General features: G+C 49.1%; 7 protein-coding genes across 7 annotated transcripts; 1 reads left to right on the forward strand and 6 right to left on the reverse strand.

Moving 5' to 3' along the window:
- Nucleotides 1-997: 997 nt before the first annotated feature.
- N7471_008820 (RNA polymerase II accessory factor CDC73 family protein) lies at nt 998-2,480 on the reverse strand (the record flags this gene model as incomplete). The annotated part of the gene is made up of 2 exons (XM_057281539.1): nt 998-1,735; nt 1,794-2,480. 2 exons carry the CDS (start codon nt 2,478-2,480, stop codon nt 998-1,000), a joined length of 1,425 nt encoding a protein of 474 aa, XP_057135799.1.
- Nucleotides 2,481-2,801: 321 nt separating this feature from the next.
- Nucleotides 2,802-4,413, reverse strand: N7471_008821 (putative MFS monocarboxylate transporter; the record flags this gene model as incomplete). Its single annotated transcript, XM_057281540.1, has 4 exons — nt 2,802-3,551; nt 3,682-4,044; nt 4,099-4,199; nt 4,251-4,413. The coding sequence occupies 4 exons, from the start codon at nt 4,411-4,413 to the stop codon at nt 2,802-2,804; spliced, it is 1,377 nt and encodes a 458-aa protein (XP_057135800.1).
- A 735-nt stretch (nt 4,414-5,148) lies between these two features.
- N7471_008822 (putative PHD finger and SET domain protein) lies at nt 5,149-8,019 on the reverse strand (the record flags this gene model as incomplete). The annotated part of the gene is made up of 1 exon (XM_057281541.1): nt 5,149-8,019. One exon carries the CDS (start codon nt 8,017-8,019, stop codon nt 5,149-5,151), a length of 2,871 nt encoding a protein of 956 aa, XP_057135801.1.
- A 1,776-nt stretch (nt 8,020-9,795) lies between these two features.
- N7471_008823 (putative proline permease) lies at nt 9,796-11,382 on the reverse strand (the record flags this gene model as incomplete). The annotated part of the gene is made up of 1 exon (XM_057281542.1): nt 9,796-11,382. One exon carries the CDS (start codon nt 11,380-11,382, stop codon nt 9,796-9,798), a length of 1,587 nt encoding a protein of 528 aa, XP_057135802.1.
- A 365-nt stretch (nt 11,383-11,747) lies between these two features.
- N7471_008824 (putative nuclear pore protein (SEH1)) lies at nt 11,748-13,054 on the reverse strand (the record flags this gene model as incomplete). The annotated part of the gene is made up of 3 exons (XM_057281543.1): nt 11,748-11,854; nt 11,910-12,771; nt 12,845-13,054. 3 exons carry the CDS (start codon nt 13,052-13,054, stop codon nt 11,748-11,750), a joined length of 1,179 nt encoding a protein of 392 aa, XP_057135803.1.
- A 332-nt stretch (nt 13,055-13,386) lies between these two features.
- N7471_008825 (UDP-N-acetylglucosamine--dolichyl-phosphate N-acetylglucosaminephosphotransferase) lies at nt 13,387-14,900 on the forward strand (the record flags this gene model as incomplete). Its single annotated transcript, XM_057281544.1, has 3 exons — nt 13,387-13,625; nt 13,681-13,861; nt 13,920-14,900. The coding sequence occupies 3 exons, from the start codon at nt 13,387-13,389 to the stop codon at nt 14,898-14,900; spliced, it is 1,401 nt and encodes a 466-aa protein (XP_057135804.1).
- A 177-nt stretch (nt 14,901-15,077) lies between these two features.
- Nucleotides 15,078-16,650, reverse strand: N7471_008826 (DUF895 domain membrane protein; the record flags this gene model as incomplete). Its single annotated transcript, XM_057281545.1, has 4 exons — nt 15,078-15,257; nt 15,315-15,411; nt 15,463-16,504; nt 16,563-16,650. 4 exons carry the CDS (start codon nt 16,648-16,650, stop codon nt 15,078-15,080), a joined length of 1,407 nt encoding a protein of 468 aa, XP_057135805.1.
- Between the last annotated feature and the right edge of the window lie 1,049 nt (nt 16,651-17,699).

The following is a 17,699-nucleotide window of genomic DNA, read 5'->3' on the forward strand; positions in this document are numbered from 1 at the left end:
ACAGTCTTTTGACAAGTGTCTCTGGCTGCCATATCCATTTTTCCTTTTTTTAATCCACTCGTCACGAGATTCTCCCACTCCGAACGAAAGACGTTATGATCGATGGCTCATGTTATAGAGAAGGCCGGAACTGGAAATATTTGTAATATTTGGCTGGCATTGCTTTTGTTTCTTTTCTTTTCCTTTCCTTTATTCCCTTACTCTTCGCATTCTCCCTCATCTCTCATCCTCCCCCCGGGGAAGTGTTGAAAGGGAAGACTGCCAGAAGAAGCAGAAAAACAGAAAAAAACAAAACATTGAAAACATGAAAGATTGGAGGCTGTTTCTTTTCCTTTTGAGCATCAGACCCGGCGTTCCTTGCATGTCCTTTTCCTATTCTCACATCCTATCTCTTTCTCTTCCATACAACTCATTATCTTTTCTCCTGCATTTTGCTTTTGTTCGTTCTTCATTTGAGCATGTCATATGATTCCATATCTCTTTTTCTTTTCTATCTCGATTTCAATTTCCTGAGTCGTTTTTTTCTTAAGTTCCCTGCATCGTTCTACCCGGGCACAGCGAGTGAGTTCTGGTCTACTTGTGTATGTCATATTATTCTTTAATTGGGAATTGCAAATGAACATGATCTTATATTCTCATATCTTCCAAGTAAATGGTCAATGGTCTAAGTGTATTCAGACGCTGTGTTTTAGTTGCAAAGGGCTATCTTGGCCTAAAGCTTCAACATCTTTAGAATGTGCTATGAACGATATCAAGCATAAGTCCAAGTTACAGATTGAAATCTCAAATGGATTTCGTAGCTAGATTCGCCATACATACATACACAGAACATGATAGGAAGGAAAAGAAAAATTGAAGAAAAGAGAGACAACCACAACGCCTAGAACTGCGCCTTGAATGCCGATGGTCATCATATTCTTGGAAAATTGAGGGTATTGAGAGAACAAGATGACAGGAAAGCGAGAAAGTGAAACCGAGACAAAAAAAGAAAAAAAGTCTACTTAGTTCCCCATCCACGAAGTCTCATGCCCTCCTCAATAGCAGTCCAAATACCCTCAACAACCTCACGATCCCGCCAGCGGCCACCACCGTGAACACCATTCTTCTCGTCCCATCGCTCAACAGCAAAGGTCTCAACACCACGACCCCAGCCCTTAACCTGGCCAGGGACGTCCTCACCGCGCCACCCGATATATACACCGGTGGCGTGCTTGAACAACTCCGGCGGCGAAGACCACTTGTACGACTTGAATTGCCAGGTCTGACCGGTAGTAAAGACTGCGACAAGTCGGTTCCAGTACTCGGGTTTGAAGTTGGTCGTGCCGTCCACGACGATGAACTTGGTTGGGCGTGTAGGCTTGCCGCCGGCGCGGGAGCCGCTTGCGCTCGCGGGGTTCGAGGCGTCGCCGTTGAGGCGGAGAGGTCGCTCTAGCTTTACGAGGTTGGCGTCTGTGGCGCTCGAGAGTGTTGGGTGGTCCGGGGGTACGAAGATGCCTTCTTCGAGGAAGGATTTGACGTTCGACATGCGGATAAGGGATGAGGCGGAGGGTGAGATTAGGATGATTGGGTCGGGGCGGGAGTGGGATGAGCTCGACTTGCGCGATGATGGCATCGAGAGGCCGGCTGATGGAGCCGGGATGGTGCCCTTGCTGCCCGGTTTAGCGCTTGGCTGGCCGGGCCGATTGCGGTTGCGGTCGAGGAATAATTCGGCACTCTTACGGACGTGTGAGAAGTCCTTGGGGGTGGAGTGTTAGCTTGCTACGGTCTATCGCATCCTGTCTGGGGTAACTCACTGTCGGCTTGATTCCCCGCAGTACTGTGTTGCGGTCACCGGTCTTGCGCTCCCCATTGTAAATCTCCTGTAGTCGAGGGTCAATCTGCTTTTGTGGGCGGCCAAGTTGAGTTCCAGGCTGGGCTGCTCCTGTGGCCCCACTGGGAACGGACGTGACGCCACCAATTGCACCAGCGGCAATTCCGGCGGCATTATCGGCCTGCGCAACACCTGCAGCCGCGGCGGCGGCCTCAGCAGCGGCAGCAGCACCCTCGAGGGGTTTGATATGTTCGCTGTCGTCGGAGGCACCCTCCAGCCAGGTGAAAAGGTCAAGGCGCTCGAGGAAGATAAGAATCTGGACACTTTCCTCCTTGGCTCCCTCTTTCGTCTGTTGCTTCAACGCTTCGTTGAATTCCTGCGCCTTGGCGATGTACTCGGGAATAGCGACATCTTTGTTCTGCCAGGCGAAAAGGATACTGCGCAGGTCCACAGGAGATTTGGTAGATGCTGAGATGAATCGTGTGAGGGTTGACAATGCGATTGTTTGAGGAGCTGGTTGGGCGAAGTAGAGATGTGTGGCTTTGGCCAAGTCGTCGGTGGCAGGTTGATCGGAGAGCTCGGACGAGGTCGTCGGCGTTGGGAGGTTGCCAGAGGCAATCGCACGTCGGAGTGACAGGAGAGGATCTTGGAGTGCGGCCTCGGATGCCATTGTTGTAAATAGGGCAGTGGCCCTTGGTTGCAGCAGGTATATGTAAGAAAGTTGTCGGGGCTGGGATTGAAGAACGCGCATTTGGAGTCGAACCTCCGCAGACTGCACGTGACGCGGTAACTATTCCAATCCATTTCAAGTCGGACCTTGGACATTCTTTAAAAAGAAATGATGTGAATAAAATATTTTCATAAAAAGATAACTGCCATCTGATTCTATGCACGTCATTTTGTATTTGCCATCCCTTCGTTTACTATGCACCAGTCTTCACTGCATATTATCTGCTCATATACTGCAGCCCTGGAGGGCTGTTTCGAACGATTAACGGAGACATCTTAGTGCAGGGCTGATATACCGCCACATCCAGCTCCATGCACCGAAAAACGCCGTGATTCCAGTGAAAAGAATCAGCGTTCCATACTGGGTTTCGTAACCAGTATTGCCACTCAGACCACTCGAATCCCCCAAAGACCCCGACTGAAGCAGCACTGTACTCAAAGGTCCACTGATAACATTTCCAATCCCTCGTCCACCGGCAAGAAGACCAAAGACAAGACCTGTGTCCAGGGATGGCGATGAGTCACGCTTGATCTGAGTAATGACTCCAGACCAGGTGGAGCTGAACCCACCGGCAAAGAAGCCATACGTGATGGAGAAGATGGTAAGAAGGGCAATGGCTGTCTGTGACGAATCTGAGTCTGATGATGATGCCATACCCCAGAATAGAAGTACTGATAACGCCGAGCCAACCGAAGACAGCAGCATGATGTTTGTAACGGAGAACCGGTCACAGAGTGCTCCCAGGGCTATTCCACCAAAGACAGATGTTGCGTTGAATAACGAGACCAGCATTGTACCCATGTTCTGGGATAGTCCGACAGTCCTTGTCGAATAAGAAGGGAGGAATGTTGTTGGCAGGAAATATCCAAAACTCTGGATAATATTCCCTGTTTGCAGCATCCAGAATGTGGCTTGTTTGAGGAAGCTCAGATCCAAGCGGCGGGCTGAAGCAGATGGCGATATTGGGATACGTGGTTTCATGAATGGCAAGGCCATGAGGGTGGTCAAGAGCTATATCACAATTCAGATTTTTGTCAGTTGTAGCTTGAGAACATGAAGATCATTGACAGCCCGGTCATCGCCTTCCACTTCAAGCGATTCACAAACACAAAAAATACCGAGGAAAGGAGCTGGCTCATACCGTGACGACAGTCCAAGCCCTTAGTGTAGTACTGGAGTCAAACCTATTCAGACAAGCACTAGCAATGAAAGGCAAGGCAACTCCAACAATGCTCTTTGCAGCCCACATGGTTCCAAGAGCAAGGCCCTTCCGGCGTAAGAACCACTGGTCAAGGTACAAGGAAGACGGACTGAACAAGAGCCCATTCCCAATGGCACACAGGACACCCTGGGTAGCAATCAAATGCCATACCTGCACCGAGAATGAGGATAATAAAGATCCTATCACGGTGATGACCAAGCCTGCGGGTGCACAATAGTATTGTAGATGTGGGTATCTCGTTAAAAGCGTGAAAGTGATAGGCGAGAGAAGATAAAGAAGTCCCTAGGATAAAGCATTAGACTTGACTAAAGCCATCCTCGTGTATCCTGTGCATACAGTGGAAGTAGTTCCAACAGTCGCTAGGTCATTCTTGCTTCCCTGTAGGACGTCATGTGTTGAGTAGTACTCTTGAAAGACGCCAAAGACGGTGGAGAACCCTAGATGCTCCGTTAGTATTTACATGCAGTCTTTGCTCAGCCACAACAGACCCCAAACTGGTATCTGAATGAAACAGCATGAAGCTAACATCAGCCATGCAGCTTTCCCTCCATCTGCTGGAGGAAGCGTGGGCTGCTCGATCTCGGAGACCTCTGCAGATCTGCGGGGGTAAATCTCGCTCAGCACGAGGCTTTCATGATTAGAATTGTTCATTTCGCTTCAGAATCAATGGCATAAACATTGCATATGACCTTCGGAGTTGTAGATGAGACCACAGATAATAAGGGAAGAAACGAGGGGTCGCGTGAGGAATTTCCCCTCAGGATGCTTGACTCATCTTGTGCTTTCAGCCTATCATCTCGCATAGTCAAATTGAACAAGAAGCTTGACTTTGTTTTGAATAGAAAATGCACTAACCTGGCTTTGACATTAGCAATGAGACCTGGCACAGAGAGAAATATCGGTGAATAAAGCATACTAAGTCGAGATCTACCGATCTATGATCTAGTCTCCCTTACCAAGTGATAAAACAGGAAAAAGTTACATTGTTCATACAAGCTATCTAGCGTCTCAAAAAAGAGGCCATACATATCCAAGACTAAACTGGACAAATCGTGAAAGATCAAGTGCTGCAACTCAGGCAGACACAATTCTCAAAGACCCTGACCCAAATGGTATTTCCCATAACCAAGAACCAATCCCAAACCACGCCATACGCCATCCAGAGTCCGAAAAATCGGAGAAAACAAAAAAAAAAAAGAAGCCGGCACAGAAAACAAAATGGAAAGAAAAGTTGAAAGTAGTCCGAACGCCTGTGCCCGCCTCGCTGTAAGGTATCGAAATGAAATCACACGAGAAAAGAAATTTTGGGTCGTAAAAAACGTTAAATCCACGGCGGAATTTTCCTTTTATCACAGGCCCACCATTACTACCACGCGGATGGTCGTATTACGAAGAGATAGACGGGTTTTTGGTGGGTGTTGCCTCCGGTGCGTCCTCCATAGAGATATCCGGAGAGTCAGAGGGCTCGTTCTTGTCGCCTCCGGGTTCGGTCTTGCGGTGGGGAGGTTGATGATTATCACCAAACACCGTCGTGATGGCCAGGAAATGTTGGGTGCGTAGACGAGAATCGCCAGGGGGCGGAGCAGGAGCTGGAGCAGGACCTGGGTCCGAGGTTGGGGTGGTCGCCATTGTGCCACGTCGAATCAGATAATCACCAAGACTGAGTTTCTTCTTGGCAGGGGTGGCTGCGAGTGCAGAACCAGAAGATGGCATGAGAGAAATTGGGGAAGCGGTGTCATGAGAACTAGGTGATGCGAGACTCCCTGTCGATATGGAACCAGGACTAAGTGCTGACGCCATGTTCGAGGCCCTTGGTGGTGGCATGGAAACACGCAGATTACCACGATTGCCAGCCCCAGGAATCCTAAAGATATGCGCTGCAGTGGATGGCCAATAAGGCGGAACTGACGGCTTGAGCGAATCACTGCTAGAAGCAGACGCGGAGGATTCCAGTTTGTACGAGAGGACGCCCCGAGTATCAACATCACTTTGGACAAGTCGCGCTGGAGGGTCATAATGCATTCCTCTGATTGAAATGCCATGGTAGTTGTATTCGGGCTGGGGGTACTTGGACTGGTGGAAAGACCATCGAGGGGGCATCGCAAGGGGGCCGTGATCCGCAGGTATTCCCATTCTGTCGGAATCTTCCCTGAGCAACTCGATATGAGACCTGTCGTCGATTGGGAGCGGGAACCAACCGTACCACCAGGGGATGACTCCAGATGGCACGACACTCAAGTCGCCGGCCTCCCATGCATTTCGCTGAGCCCAGTCCTCTGCGATGTGATGTCCTGCGCACCAGCGAATATTAAGCATAAGTGTTGGATGGATCATGTCGAGTCTGTATCCTCGCCTCAAACGTTCTGCGCGCAAGAACGAGCGTTCAACATCATCGGCGTAAAGTTCAGTTTGAGCGTCGACATAATTAACTTGACGCCGGGACGATTGTGCTGCCATCTCAGAGGACCGAGACACGCCAGGCTCGTGGTAAGGTTTGAAGTCGACACCAGTTTGGGTTGAGCTCGAAACTGTTGCAGGGGTGGACTGTGTCGGAGGGCCACTAGAACGCTTTTTCCTTTTGGGATTGCCGGTTCTAAGCTGCTCTAGCTGTTGGAACTGCTTTTCGGCATCCGCTATCTTGCGTCTTTCGCGACTGGACAGCTCTGGCAGTGTTAGCGGATTCGAACCCGTGGGGCTGAGATCGCGACTGCCAGTATGTCTACCACGCGCGGAACCAGACGTTGATCGGGCGTCGGCTGGGGGGTCATGCTCATCAAGATGTTTGGTGGTCTCGCTGCCGGCGCGACCAATGTCAGCGGGAAGACCGAGGGATTTTGGCTTCTTGCCCTTGCCCTTCGGCTTCGACTTGGCGCGTTTGTTGGTAGGGGGCTTGGCGCGACGATCAAGCTTGTTCAGTACGCAAGATTGAGGGTTTCCACAAGCACAACCACCGAAGTTGGCCAATGTGGTGCTAATGCAAATAGCGGCGTCCTTCGGATCTACTACCCTGTCCTTGAACTCTTCCTTCACTGTCGCATCAGAAGGAAAGAAAGAGTCGTCAAAATACCACATGGTGGTAATTTCTGAGTTTGCAGGGATTTCTCTTTTAGCGACGAAACAAAAATGATACTGCCGGCCATTGGTGATGTAGATCTTCAAGTTAACGTTGGCCTCGCATGACCGCCTGACGTGGCGGAGCTCGTTTCCTTCTTGACGACTGTCAATGTACAAGTCCAGCTGCCGGTTGAAGAACACGAAAGGCATGGCGTGCCCCAATTCCTCCCATCGGTTGCTGTCGAGCTTCTTGTAGTCCTTTACGTGGCCTAACTTGCCAAAGATTTCACCGACAATATCGTCCTTTTGAACTGGATCCTTTGTTTTCAAGATCTTGTGGACTGGGTGCTTGCCACCGATCTCAATTGTCTCGTCCGTGATGGTTTCCGTTGTCAATGAGGGCCAGCGAGACCGATCCATGGCCTCTTCGGACCGTTTGGCGAAGGCTTCAACACTGAGTCCATCGGTAACTCGCGCCAAGATCTGTGGGTCCTTCAGCCAAGCAACAATTTCATTGACAAAATCCACGCCGTAATTAAGGATACTCTTCGATTCAACAAATTGATCATCGCGGTCGTAAAGAGAGAGGAATTCGTCTGAATAATGAGGAATAGGAGGGCTAGGGATGCTTGTTGGGCTCATCGCAACCGATGTGGAGGATCGACGGTTTCGCGATTCAGCCAGGGGAACCGAAATACCACTCATTGAAACCGATGGGCGGCGAGACACCTTTGCTTTCTTGGACGGTGGCTGCTCACGGGAACTCGAATCATGTCGTCCATGACCGAAGGCAATCACATCGGCATCATTGGACTTTCTCTTCTGTGTTTTGGGGCCAGGTCGTCTTGATTTCCGGTCACCGTCCTCGCTTTTCTCTCGGATCCGCCGCTGCCGTTGTCGTTCGTGGGCACGACGATTGTCAAGGGGCCGTGGCTCGCAGTCGACACAGTTGTGCACATCTGGTACTTTCTTATCCGGGTAGTAGCAGAGAATGTGCTGCCATGTCTCGCACCCTTCGCAGAATACCGTGTTGCCATCATCTTCATCGAACGAGCAAATGCATTTGATGGTGTAAGGTTCTTCATCGGGTGCGCCGGAGTCAGAGGCGGCACCGTCAACGGCGGCAGGGGACCCGCGCTGGGCGTGGACCGGATAGGAATCCGTTGTGGCGTGCGTGATGGCGAGGGAGGAGGTATCTGTCATCGCCGACAGATAACCCCCTCTCAGGCGAAGACAAAATGATGTTTTCTCGACAGAGGCGTAGCCAGGCTGTCACTGGTCAAGTCGCATATCAATTTTTCTCGTAGTCGTGTAGTTTTCCAATCTCGTCTCGTTGGACAGTGGACGCGTTGGAAGGTTGAAGACGGTGCGTTCACAAGAAGGAAGCGAAAGGGGGGAGGGGAGGAAGTCGGTGAATCGATAATCGGAACGAGATTAAAAGAGGTTGGCGCAAAGGTTAAATGAGAGAAAGGAAGGAAGAAAGGAAGAAAAGCGCGAAGGAATGAGGGTAGGGGAAAGGAGAGGAAAAAGAAGAGAGTGAGTTTGAGGAACTGGAGACAGAGGAAGGAGGAGGCTACGGGGGCCTAAGGCAGAGACTGGGCCGTCCAGGTAGGCAGAGATACCAAGTGCGTAGGGGGTGAAAGGGGCGGTTTGAGACTTGAGGGGAGGAGTCATAGGGCATCGAGGGGTGGTTGGAAGGACTCGACCCGAAAACAGCCAAGGGCATTCTCTCTTTCTCTTTTGGATTTCATTGTGAACAGAGACATCTGGGGCAGATTCCTGTGAGTTTTGAAAATTCCAAGGTTACCGGTATGGTAATTTGGTAATCTGCAAAACCGACTGTTCTCAGTAAGCCATGGAATACGTTAGCCCTAATGCGGACTAGCGCAAGTCAATTGCAGTGGAGAAAGTCACGGGAATGTCATTGGATGCCTAGGGCACCACAGAGGTAATCAATGGGGAAGTGACTCTGGAGGGTTAGCATCTAGATGGATGAGTAGGAAACTGATATGAAAAAAAAAACATGGAGGATAGATTTACCCTCAGTCCAAAATGAACCGAGGGGCAGTCCTATGGGCCCTTCCACTGGGCTATAATGAAAGCCAGGCCTGTCAACCAGTAAAGCGAGATATCTCAGCAGAACGAGCAAGATCCCAAAAAATGGTATAGGTCTTGAATGTGCTGGAAGGATTTGTGATCTGGTCCTTTAAACCTCTTAGAAAATAGGGATTTTCTTGAGGGAGGACAAAGGAATTCCTACGAACTCGGCTCGGGAAAGAAATCCGTGAGAATGCAAGGGAGAACAGGAAGAGATCTGGGCTACCTACGGGAAGTATTAGATGTTCAAATGAGGGAGAGTTTCGAGAATGGACTGAAGTATCCAGGCAGTATGAGGGAGTATAAGGAAGTATGAAGAAGCAAAGTAAAAAGTAACATGGGGAAAAACACGGGAAAATGCTTGGAAGAGATAGGAGAGATGGGGAAGGGATGTTTCAAAGAGGGGCAAAGGGTCATCTGCTCTTGTACGACAAGGTTTCAGGCATATATCAGTATAAAATGTGAAAATCGGAAGAGAGAAAAGGGAAAAAAAGAACCTTGGAAGTTGAAACAGGGTTCCGACCTAAGTGGTAAAAGGGGGAGGGGGCTTGTTAGAATTCCGATATGATTTGTGATTTGGCGCCATTTGCCACAAAAAGTACAAAGAAAAAATAAAACAAATTGTCCGGTCAGTTTCGGTATATGGAAAGTTACTGTATTCTATTTGGTACATATGTATTTCTCTTCCTCTCCGGGACTCCTTATATGTCAACTGGTATACTATCAGATCAAGTCGCGCAACAAGCTCTTCTATTTGCCAATGCTATTATACAATAAACAAAAAGAATGAAGACTTGAACTTGAAACGACAATTAATCTCTAATAATAACAGACAACAATGCTGGGTTGTAGACATGCAAATTCCACTTTACCATCTCGCAACTATGAAGGCTCTGTGAACATGGTCTGGCTGAGTCGCAACTCAAATGCCCCGGAACCCTCTGGGATTACGTGGAGTTTCCCCCGATACGGGTGCGTCTTTGATGTTCGAGGTTCTCTTGGTCCTTCGCGGTCGCCATGGCTGCGCCCACCCATATCCACGTATCTTTCGATTTCAACAACGGGCACAAAGTCTTGGAATCGATGGGCTAAGAACAGCATGGCGAATACAGCGATATTGAAATATGAGATGATCAGTCTGGCTGCTCGGGACCCGATGAGATTTCCCTTGGGTGCTGCCCATAACCCGCCGCCCAGCAGCAGTAGGGCACTGATGACCACCCCGAAATATGTGCCAAATGGCTGTAAAGAGGAACTATACCGCCTGGTGATATCGTTCACGCCGAGCCGTCGATTGAAGTGACGATAGATGGTGCATGACACAAGCGAGGAAATGAAACCGGCGCTCGTGACGAGGCGAAGGAGATAGGTGTTCATGGTTGTACTCGAGACTTTCACTGAAACAAAGGCAAGACTGGAGAACAATGCGGACATCATAACGGCGAAATATGGAACATTCCCACGGTTGCGGACGGAAAATATCGAGGGCGCATGGCCGAGTTCCGACATTGCACAGAGTGTACGAGAAGAGAGATACAAAAAGGATCGCCCAGAAGCCACCGTGGAGAGCAGGATTGCAATCATCGCGATCGTAGGTACAATTTGAATATTCGCATCTTTGAGCCCGATCAGGTAAGGAGAAAACCCGGAGCCCGTTCCGTTGTTCGTCAGGCGCGTCTCATTGAAAGGAGCCATAACGCCCATGGCCAAAGAGCTCAGGATATACGGAAATGCCGTTTGAGCAACATCGGATGTGACTATACCTGGGATGCCGGCGCTTAGCATCGCTGTCTCGCCAAGTGATGCTGGCACAAGTGATGCTGGCAGTTCCGCTCGGTGCACAATCAGCTCAGGGGCAAATGTGAAAGCGATGGAGCCATCGAGAAGGCATTGGAAGAAAGCCAGGAATCGCCCCCATGAACCTCGAACTAGATACTCGTTCATGGCGCCTGGATGTTTCCAGTATTTGAATCCCCATGGGGGCTGCGCATCCACACCTCCAAGGCCCAGAGCCAGAGAGAGGACGAAGAGGGTCGCCATTGTGCCGATCTTGATCGCAGTGAACAATCGCTCGGAACTTTTGAAGATTCTTTCCGGCAGGAAGTTCGTTCCAACAACGATGACCGTGATGATAGCTAATCTGATTGCAATCGTGGAACCCGGTTTCCACAGGCCAAGGTTGACCATCGCCGATGTGATTTCGTATGGGACGAACAAAGCGAGGGCGTACCAGCGGAGGTATGCTGAAGCAAATGCCAGACTGCTTGACATGTACAGGTAGCCATTGGTGACTAGTGTCCCATGTTGTGATGGCATGTGAGTGGATACTTCGGCCATGCTCGTGGTCATGGCAAAGGTTAGAAAGGATAGGATTATATATGACAGGAGTAGCGAGGCAGGTCCGCCAACCGCGAGGGCCTGGCCAGCGCCGATGAACAAGCCAGTGCCAATGGTCGGACCGATAGCCATGGTGAACTAATAATGAAAATAGGTAATGAAAGGGTTATAGGCGACGATGGTAGAATAGAAGGTTGAGAGTGGTTTCGGCGGAAATTGTCAAGGGACCAGCCACAGCATCTCCAAACATCGCTCTTTCCTCGTGTAATGGAGATACGTACTTCGAGATAAATAAAAACATCAACCTTGGATTCAACTAATTAGTTCAAGAAGTACTACCAAGTGAGATACAGGGGTATGTAGAAACCAGATGTAAAGGGTATCATTGATTGTGAAGGAAAATAAATGGGGTGATGGCCGAGAGGGTGGGAAGAGACAAGTTTTGGTCATTTTTCAAGAACTTCTAATAATGTCTCGCAGTGCTTGGAAGGAGAAGATCATTGAGAAGCCAAGTCTGTTTCGGCGAACTCTAGCCATTCTCCAGACAAAGATCTTTTCCAGAACCGAACTGCCCCATCGTCTCCAGAGGAAATCAACGAGTCACCTAGCAGTGCATTAGCGAAAGACTTGGGATTGTATATAAACAAAGAAATACTCACCAGAGAACGAGAATTGAACCTGCCACACATCGAGGTGTTTGGTATCAATGCAAGCCACCTGTTTGAACGAGTGCCGAAATTGTGAATCACCGCTGGGTTGACGATCAGTCGCCGACGCAGGCACACGGCTTGCTAGAGCGGAGCCGATCCCGGACTGCGATGTAGCTCGGAGCGACGGTGACTGTGACTGAGTTTGGGACTGTGACTGCATGCGAAGTTCCGTCTTCCGGCCGTTAGAGCTTTGTGGTGCTTGGCCAGCTGGCATCGTGTACACTTCAAAGATGCGGACCAAACCATCCTTGCCGCCGCTCGCAATAAGATCGTAGCCACGCACAGAACCATTGGCCCACGAAATGTCTCTCACAAGACCGCTGTGTCCATTCAGTTCAATTGCATGGTAGAATCGTCGGTTTGCGTCAGTGCGATAGACCTTGACGGTGTCCATGGCAGCCACAATTAGCGACAGGCTCTTCCGATCGGAATCAGGAGAGATAGTGTGAGTGATGTCGGTAGGATCATGATGAAATTGGACTTTGAAACTTGTTTCCTCCCCGCGTTCCGGGGCGGTGCACACTCGGAACTGGTCAACAGGCTGCCAATCTGCAAGGCTGTCGGGGCTGACAGGTTCCATAACCATGAGGTAGCCATCGCGTGTTATCACGGCCAGCCATGACTCCAGGTCAATGTTGCGAAAGTCAAGTGATACAAATGGATGTCTTTGTGGTGCGGTCATGCGAAAGACCGACTTAAAACGTCGTCCTGAGTTTGGTGGCTGGGTTACATCTTCTTGCCAAATTTTCAACTTCATGTCCTCTCCAACACTGCCAATATGTTGGCCTGTGAAAGGACCATTCCATGTGGCCTGAGATAGCAGTTTAGTACATGAGCCGCAATGGCAGCCTCAGAATTGCGCCCTGGTTTGTTTGGGGACATACATCGCGAATCTCAGCATCGTGCGCGCGCCAGGTATCTATCAGTTGCCATTGGCCATCCTTGAGATCCCAAACTTTCATGCGGTGATCAGAAGAAGCGGTGACAATACGGTTGCCATAGAAGTTAAATCTGGTGACGGTGACCAGATCCCGATGGCCAGCGTCGAAGTCGGCAAACCCGGCCGTTATCTCGGGGCGCTCCACTGCCCCCATCGAAACGGTCTGGGCTATAAGATTGACGAATTAGACAGCTGGACCAATGACGATTTGAATTTCATGCATCTGCACGTATGAGGTATGAAACAGGTGGTTGACATCGCCTTACCTTTCTTGGTCGCGGGCATCACGGGATACCATCTCACCGCCCAATTTAGCGGTCAGATAACTCTGGCAGAACACGATAAGCTTATCGACTATTTGGAGAATGAAGACAGATTGCGCGTCGCCGACGTGGACTTTTCTTCTTGTTGCATAGGTCAATTCCTTGTGAATTTCTCTTTGCAGCAGAGGGACCTTGTTCCTGCCATCTCGGTCGTATATCCGCCATGCACACCTCAAGCTCCCTCTCCCGCAAGGAGACTTGGCGTCTACTAGCCATCGTGGGGGCCGGTTTAGCGGTACTCTTCACCACGTTTCAAGGCGATGGGGCGCCTTTAGTGGCTTCAATTGCGCTATGTGGCATAGTCTTTGCCGTGGCTTTCAGCCTGATCAGGTGGCTCGGGCCTGTATTTTTGAAGGCAGGACTCAAAGGCAAAGATATGGCAAAGCCTAGCCGGCCCGAAATGTATGTATATGGCTTTTGAACTTGAGATCATAGCATGTACTAATATTGGATCTAGACCTGAAACGATGGGCGCAGTCTGCGCAGTTGTGTATCTGATGTCACTCATTATGTTCATCCCGTTTGCCTTTTACAAGGATATCGTTGCAGCCACATCCGGCGGCGGAAACCGTGACGTTGTGATTGAATCGCAACATATTGAGAACGGCCGATTCCTTCATCGATTTCCTCATGGAAAGGTGAGTTTTGATTTTGTATCTACTGATGCAGGCCCCAAGCTAATGTGCAATCGAATAGCTTGCCTCTTACCTTTCTGGTCTTTTGTCTTTGCAATCCGTCGTGATTCTCGGGATCGGTGATGACCTATTCGATATTCGCTGGAGACACAAAGTCCTGATTCCTGCTTTCTCCGCAATCCCCATGCTCATTGTGTACTTTGTCGACTTTGGCGTCACCCAAGTCGTCGTGCCAGTGCCGCTGCAACCCTACCTGGGTGACGTTGTTGATCTTGGATGGCTGTACTACATGTACATGGCAGCGGTGGCAATCTTCTGTCCAAATGCGATCAACATGTTGGCTGGCATTAATGGTATCGAAGTTGCTCAGTCACTGGTGATTGCGATTCAATTGCTATTCAATGATGCGATGTACCTTGCACCTATGACACCATACCCACACCCAGCCACTGACTCGCACTTGTTGTCGATATACTTCCTGCTTCCATTTATTGGTGTATCAGCAGCCCTTCTATGCCATAATTGGTATCCGTCTAAGGTGTTCGTGGGCGATACGTACTGCTATTTTGCAGGAATGGTGTTTGCCGTGGTTGGTATCCTAGGACATTTCAGCAAAACCCTGCTGCTACTGTTCATTCCGCAGATCTTCAATTTTCTGTACTCCACCCCGCAACTCTTTAAGCTCATTCCTTGTCCTCGCCATCGATTGCCAAAATTCAGCGCTTCCACCGGGTTGCTGGACGCTTCTGTCACGGAGTGGACGAGTCCCCCGTCGCCTTTAATCAATACCGCACTGCGCTTATTACACAAATTGAGACTGGTGCGAATCACCCAAGCCGAGAATGGCCGAATTACTGAATCGAGTAATCTGACTATCTTGAATCTTTGGCTGGTGTGGGTGGGTCCCATGCGAGAAGACCAACTGGCGTGGCACATGGTTGCAGTACAAACTGCCTGTGGGATGCTCGGTCTGTTCGTACGACATCGTCTCGCGTTGCTCGTGTTCCACCATGATAACAGGGAATTCGGTTTTATCGCATAGCTTTAAAGGTGCCCTAGGTTGCGAGAATCCTGGGAACAGGCTCATTTTAGAAGCATCATCATTTCAATGTATATATTTTTAACATGGACAAAGGAATATGCCCCAAAAATAAATATCCTTGTGCCATATCAACTCTTTCTAGACTTGCGCCAGTATTTGATCCCTTGCTCTAACCATTTACTCATGATCCGAGGCCTCACGCAAACCAGGAGTCTCTCTAGCGATCTTTTTATCCCCAAAGGCTACCCCGACCTCCTTGACAATGAGCCAGGCAGGAAATATCGCGATAGCCCACAAGCCAAAGTTGAGGTATACACTACCCACCGCGGCCATGATGTTCACGCTACTTAGACCATACTAGAGACACCTCGTTAGTATTCATGTTGCACAGAGCGAGGTAAGAGGTGTACGTACGCTGACACACTGAGCGGCGGATTCAGTCCCTCGCAACAAGCCCGCAATCCGGACGACCTCTTCATGATCATCCGCAAGGTTGCCGACCAAGAAAAACCTGATCAATCAGCATAAGTCCAACTCAGTCGCCCATCGCGGTTCAACTTACAGATACATATAGTTGAGCTGGAATCCAGCAACCCAGAACAGGAAGAGGGCGAAGGCTCTTCCGAAACCTGGGTCAGTCCAGTCATATATCGGGTGTGTCTTGTTAAACTCCGTTGTCACCACTGAAGCCCAGATCCAGCACATGCCTTGCCACCCGACGACTAAGACAAATGCGTATCGACTTCTCTTTTTCAGAGATATCCGCTTGGTGTCAAGGAAGGCTCCTAGAAGGTTGCCAATGATCAAAGCAATCACACCAGAAAGGAATGATCCGAGAGCTCTGGCCCGTACTGAAAACCACAACCCCTCGTATGAAAACATCACAGCCTCTGTATAAACAGCTTGGCAAATGAATGGAATAATGTACAGAAACTTGCGACTGATCCAAAGCTTTGACATGCTCTTCAGCTCATATCCGATGCTGTTCGTCACTTGAAGTTGAACAGGGATTCCATCTTTTCGCTGTACCTGAGACGGATTGTTCAACAGCAGACCAGCGAAGGGGCCAAGAGCCTGCAGCGCAATGAAAACCAGGTACACAGTGTATGAGATAGAGCCCGAGGTCGACCGATGGGCATTGATGCCCAGACTGATGACACCGCCGAGAATTTGTCCTCCAACACGAAAGCTGAGCCAGAATCCCAGGAAGCGTCCTTGGTTGTATGGCTCGGGATATGAAAGCGCAATTGCTGCCTCTGCCATCCAAAAGATGCCCGCTGACATGCCGCAAAGTGCTGCGCCCAGGATAACCAGCCATTCTTGACCAAATCGGTTGTTTGTGTACAGTCCTGCTGCGTAAGGTGCGAATCCCATGGTCCCCACGATGAGTGTCCATTTGATGCCGATAAATCGCACGATGACACTACCAAAGAAACAAGAGACTACCATAAGCCCAAAGGTCAAGGCGTTTGCTGCGTTGACGAGATAGGGTTCCTCTTCGCCTCCTCCACCCAAAGAGTTCATGGCGCCCCAAATTCCGGGGGCAAGAAAGTTGCAAAGGCCGAGGATAAAGGCATTGTAAAACGTCGAACGGTACCATTTGACTTTCAGGGTCACAGTCAGCTTCATCGACTTTAAGCAAGAGTAGTATTCCAAGCTCACCTTTCTGTGGCCCACCCAGCGGCGAGTTAAAAGAAGCTGCACTGTTCACCTCATCACTCGGCGCAACATCTTTTTCGGAGTTCGTCATAATGAAGTGGAAGGGATAATTAAGTAGTCAAATTATTTTGACAGGCGTTGCGGTGGTTTATAACCGTAGCGCTCGCGCGAGATCTATACTCCACAATCTCCATATCAAAAGCTGGCGGCTATACTGCCTTGAATGATCTGTCTCGCGCGATAGCAATATCGGGAAGTTTTCAATTTTTTTTTGTGGTCTTCCGGATCCCTGTCTAGCTTCAAAGAGATCTAGTCTTGAATTCAATTAATGTTGTCGTTCTGTGGTGGAATTACGTGCTCGCACGGGACTTTCAGGAAACGGCACAAATCCTGCAGGCGGATACCCAGAATTGGAAAACGGTTAGAATGCTCAGATCTAGTGAGAAAGAGGCTTACCAATGAAGGTAATACCAAGAGGATTGGTAATTATCAAAAGGATTTTGAGAATCCAAATGCATGGGAACATGAGGGAGATACACTAGGAACCCCATATTGTATTCTATACAATATACGTGGAGTAGACTCAAAGTGCACTTTACACTCCAGTGATATTCGGGGCTTTATATTGTACCAATCACTGTAAAAAGATGTGTTTTGTGCTACGATTACTATAGCACCTGAAAGGAATGACATAACTATATATTTCCATATCCACAGTTATGAACAACCTTCAGTGTTGGAATTTAAGTCGATTAATAATTCAGACAAAATAAAATTACAAAGTGTTCCTTTGATTATAATTCCTTTGAGATATTAGAAGCAGATATTCGTGATTCAGGTCCAAGGTGTTGAAATCTTAGGGCTGGCAGTTGCAAGTTTCGTCATCGTAACCCGGGATCACATCAGTTTGGAGATAAACTTAGAAATTTGGGATTTGGGATTTGGGATTCAAATTTATCGAATTTGTTACTTTGATAGAGTAGAGAGTATTCAATTTCTATTGAACTATTCCGTGTATATAGCCAATCGGGTTTTTATCAGTTCCCTTTGATGATTCCAGTCCTCATAGTCCCCCATCTTTCGGCAAATATAAGAGCGTCGATCGACCCTCGGTCGTCTAGTTCATCACGCCATTTATGC

Source organism: Penicillium samsonianum (assembly GCF_028829775.1).
Source record: "Penicillium samsonianum strain IBT 33392 chromosome Unknown utg000004l_segment0_segment0, whole genome shotgun sequence".
Taxonomy (NCBI): domain Eukaryota; kingdom Fungi; phylum Ascomycota; class Eurotiomycetes; order Eurotiales; family Aspergillaceae; genus Penicillium; species Penicillium samsonianum.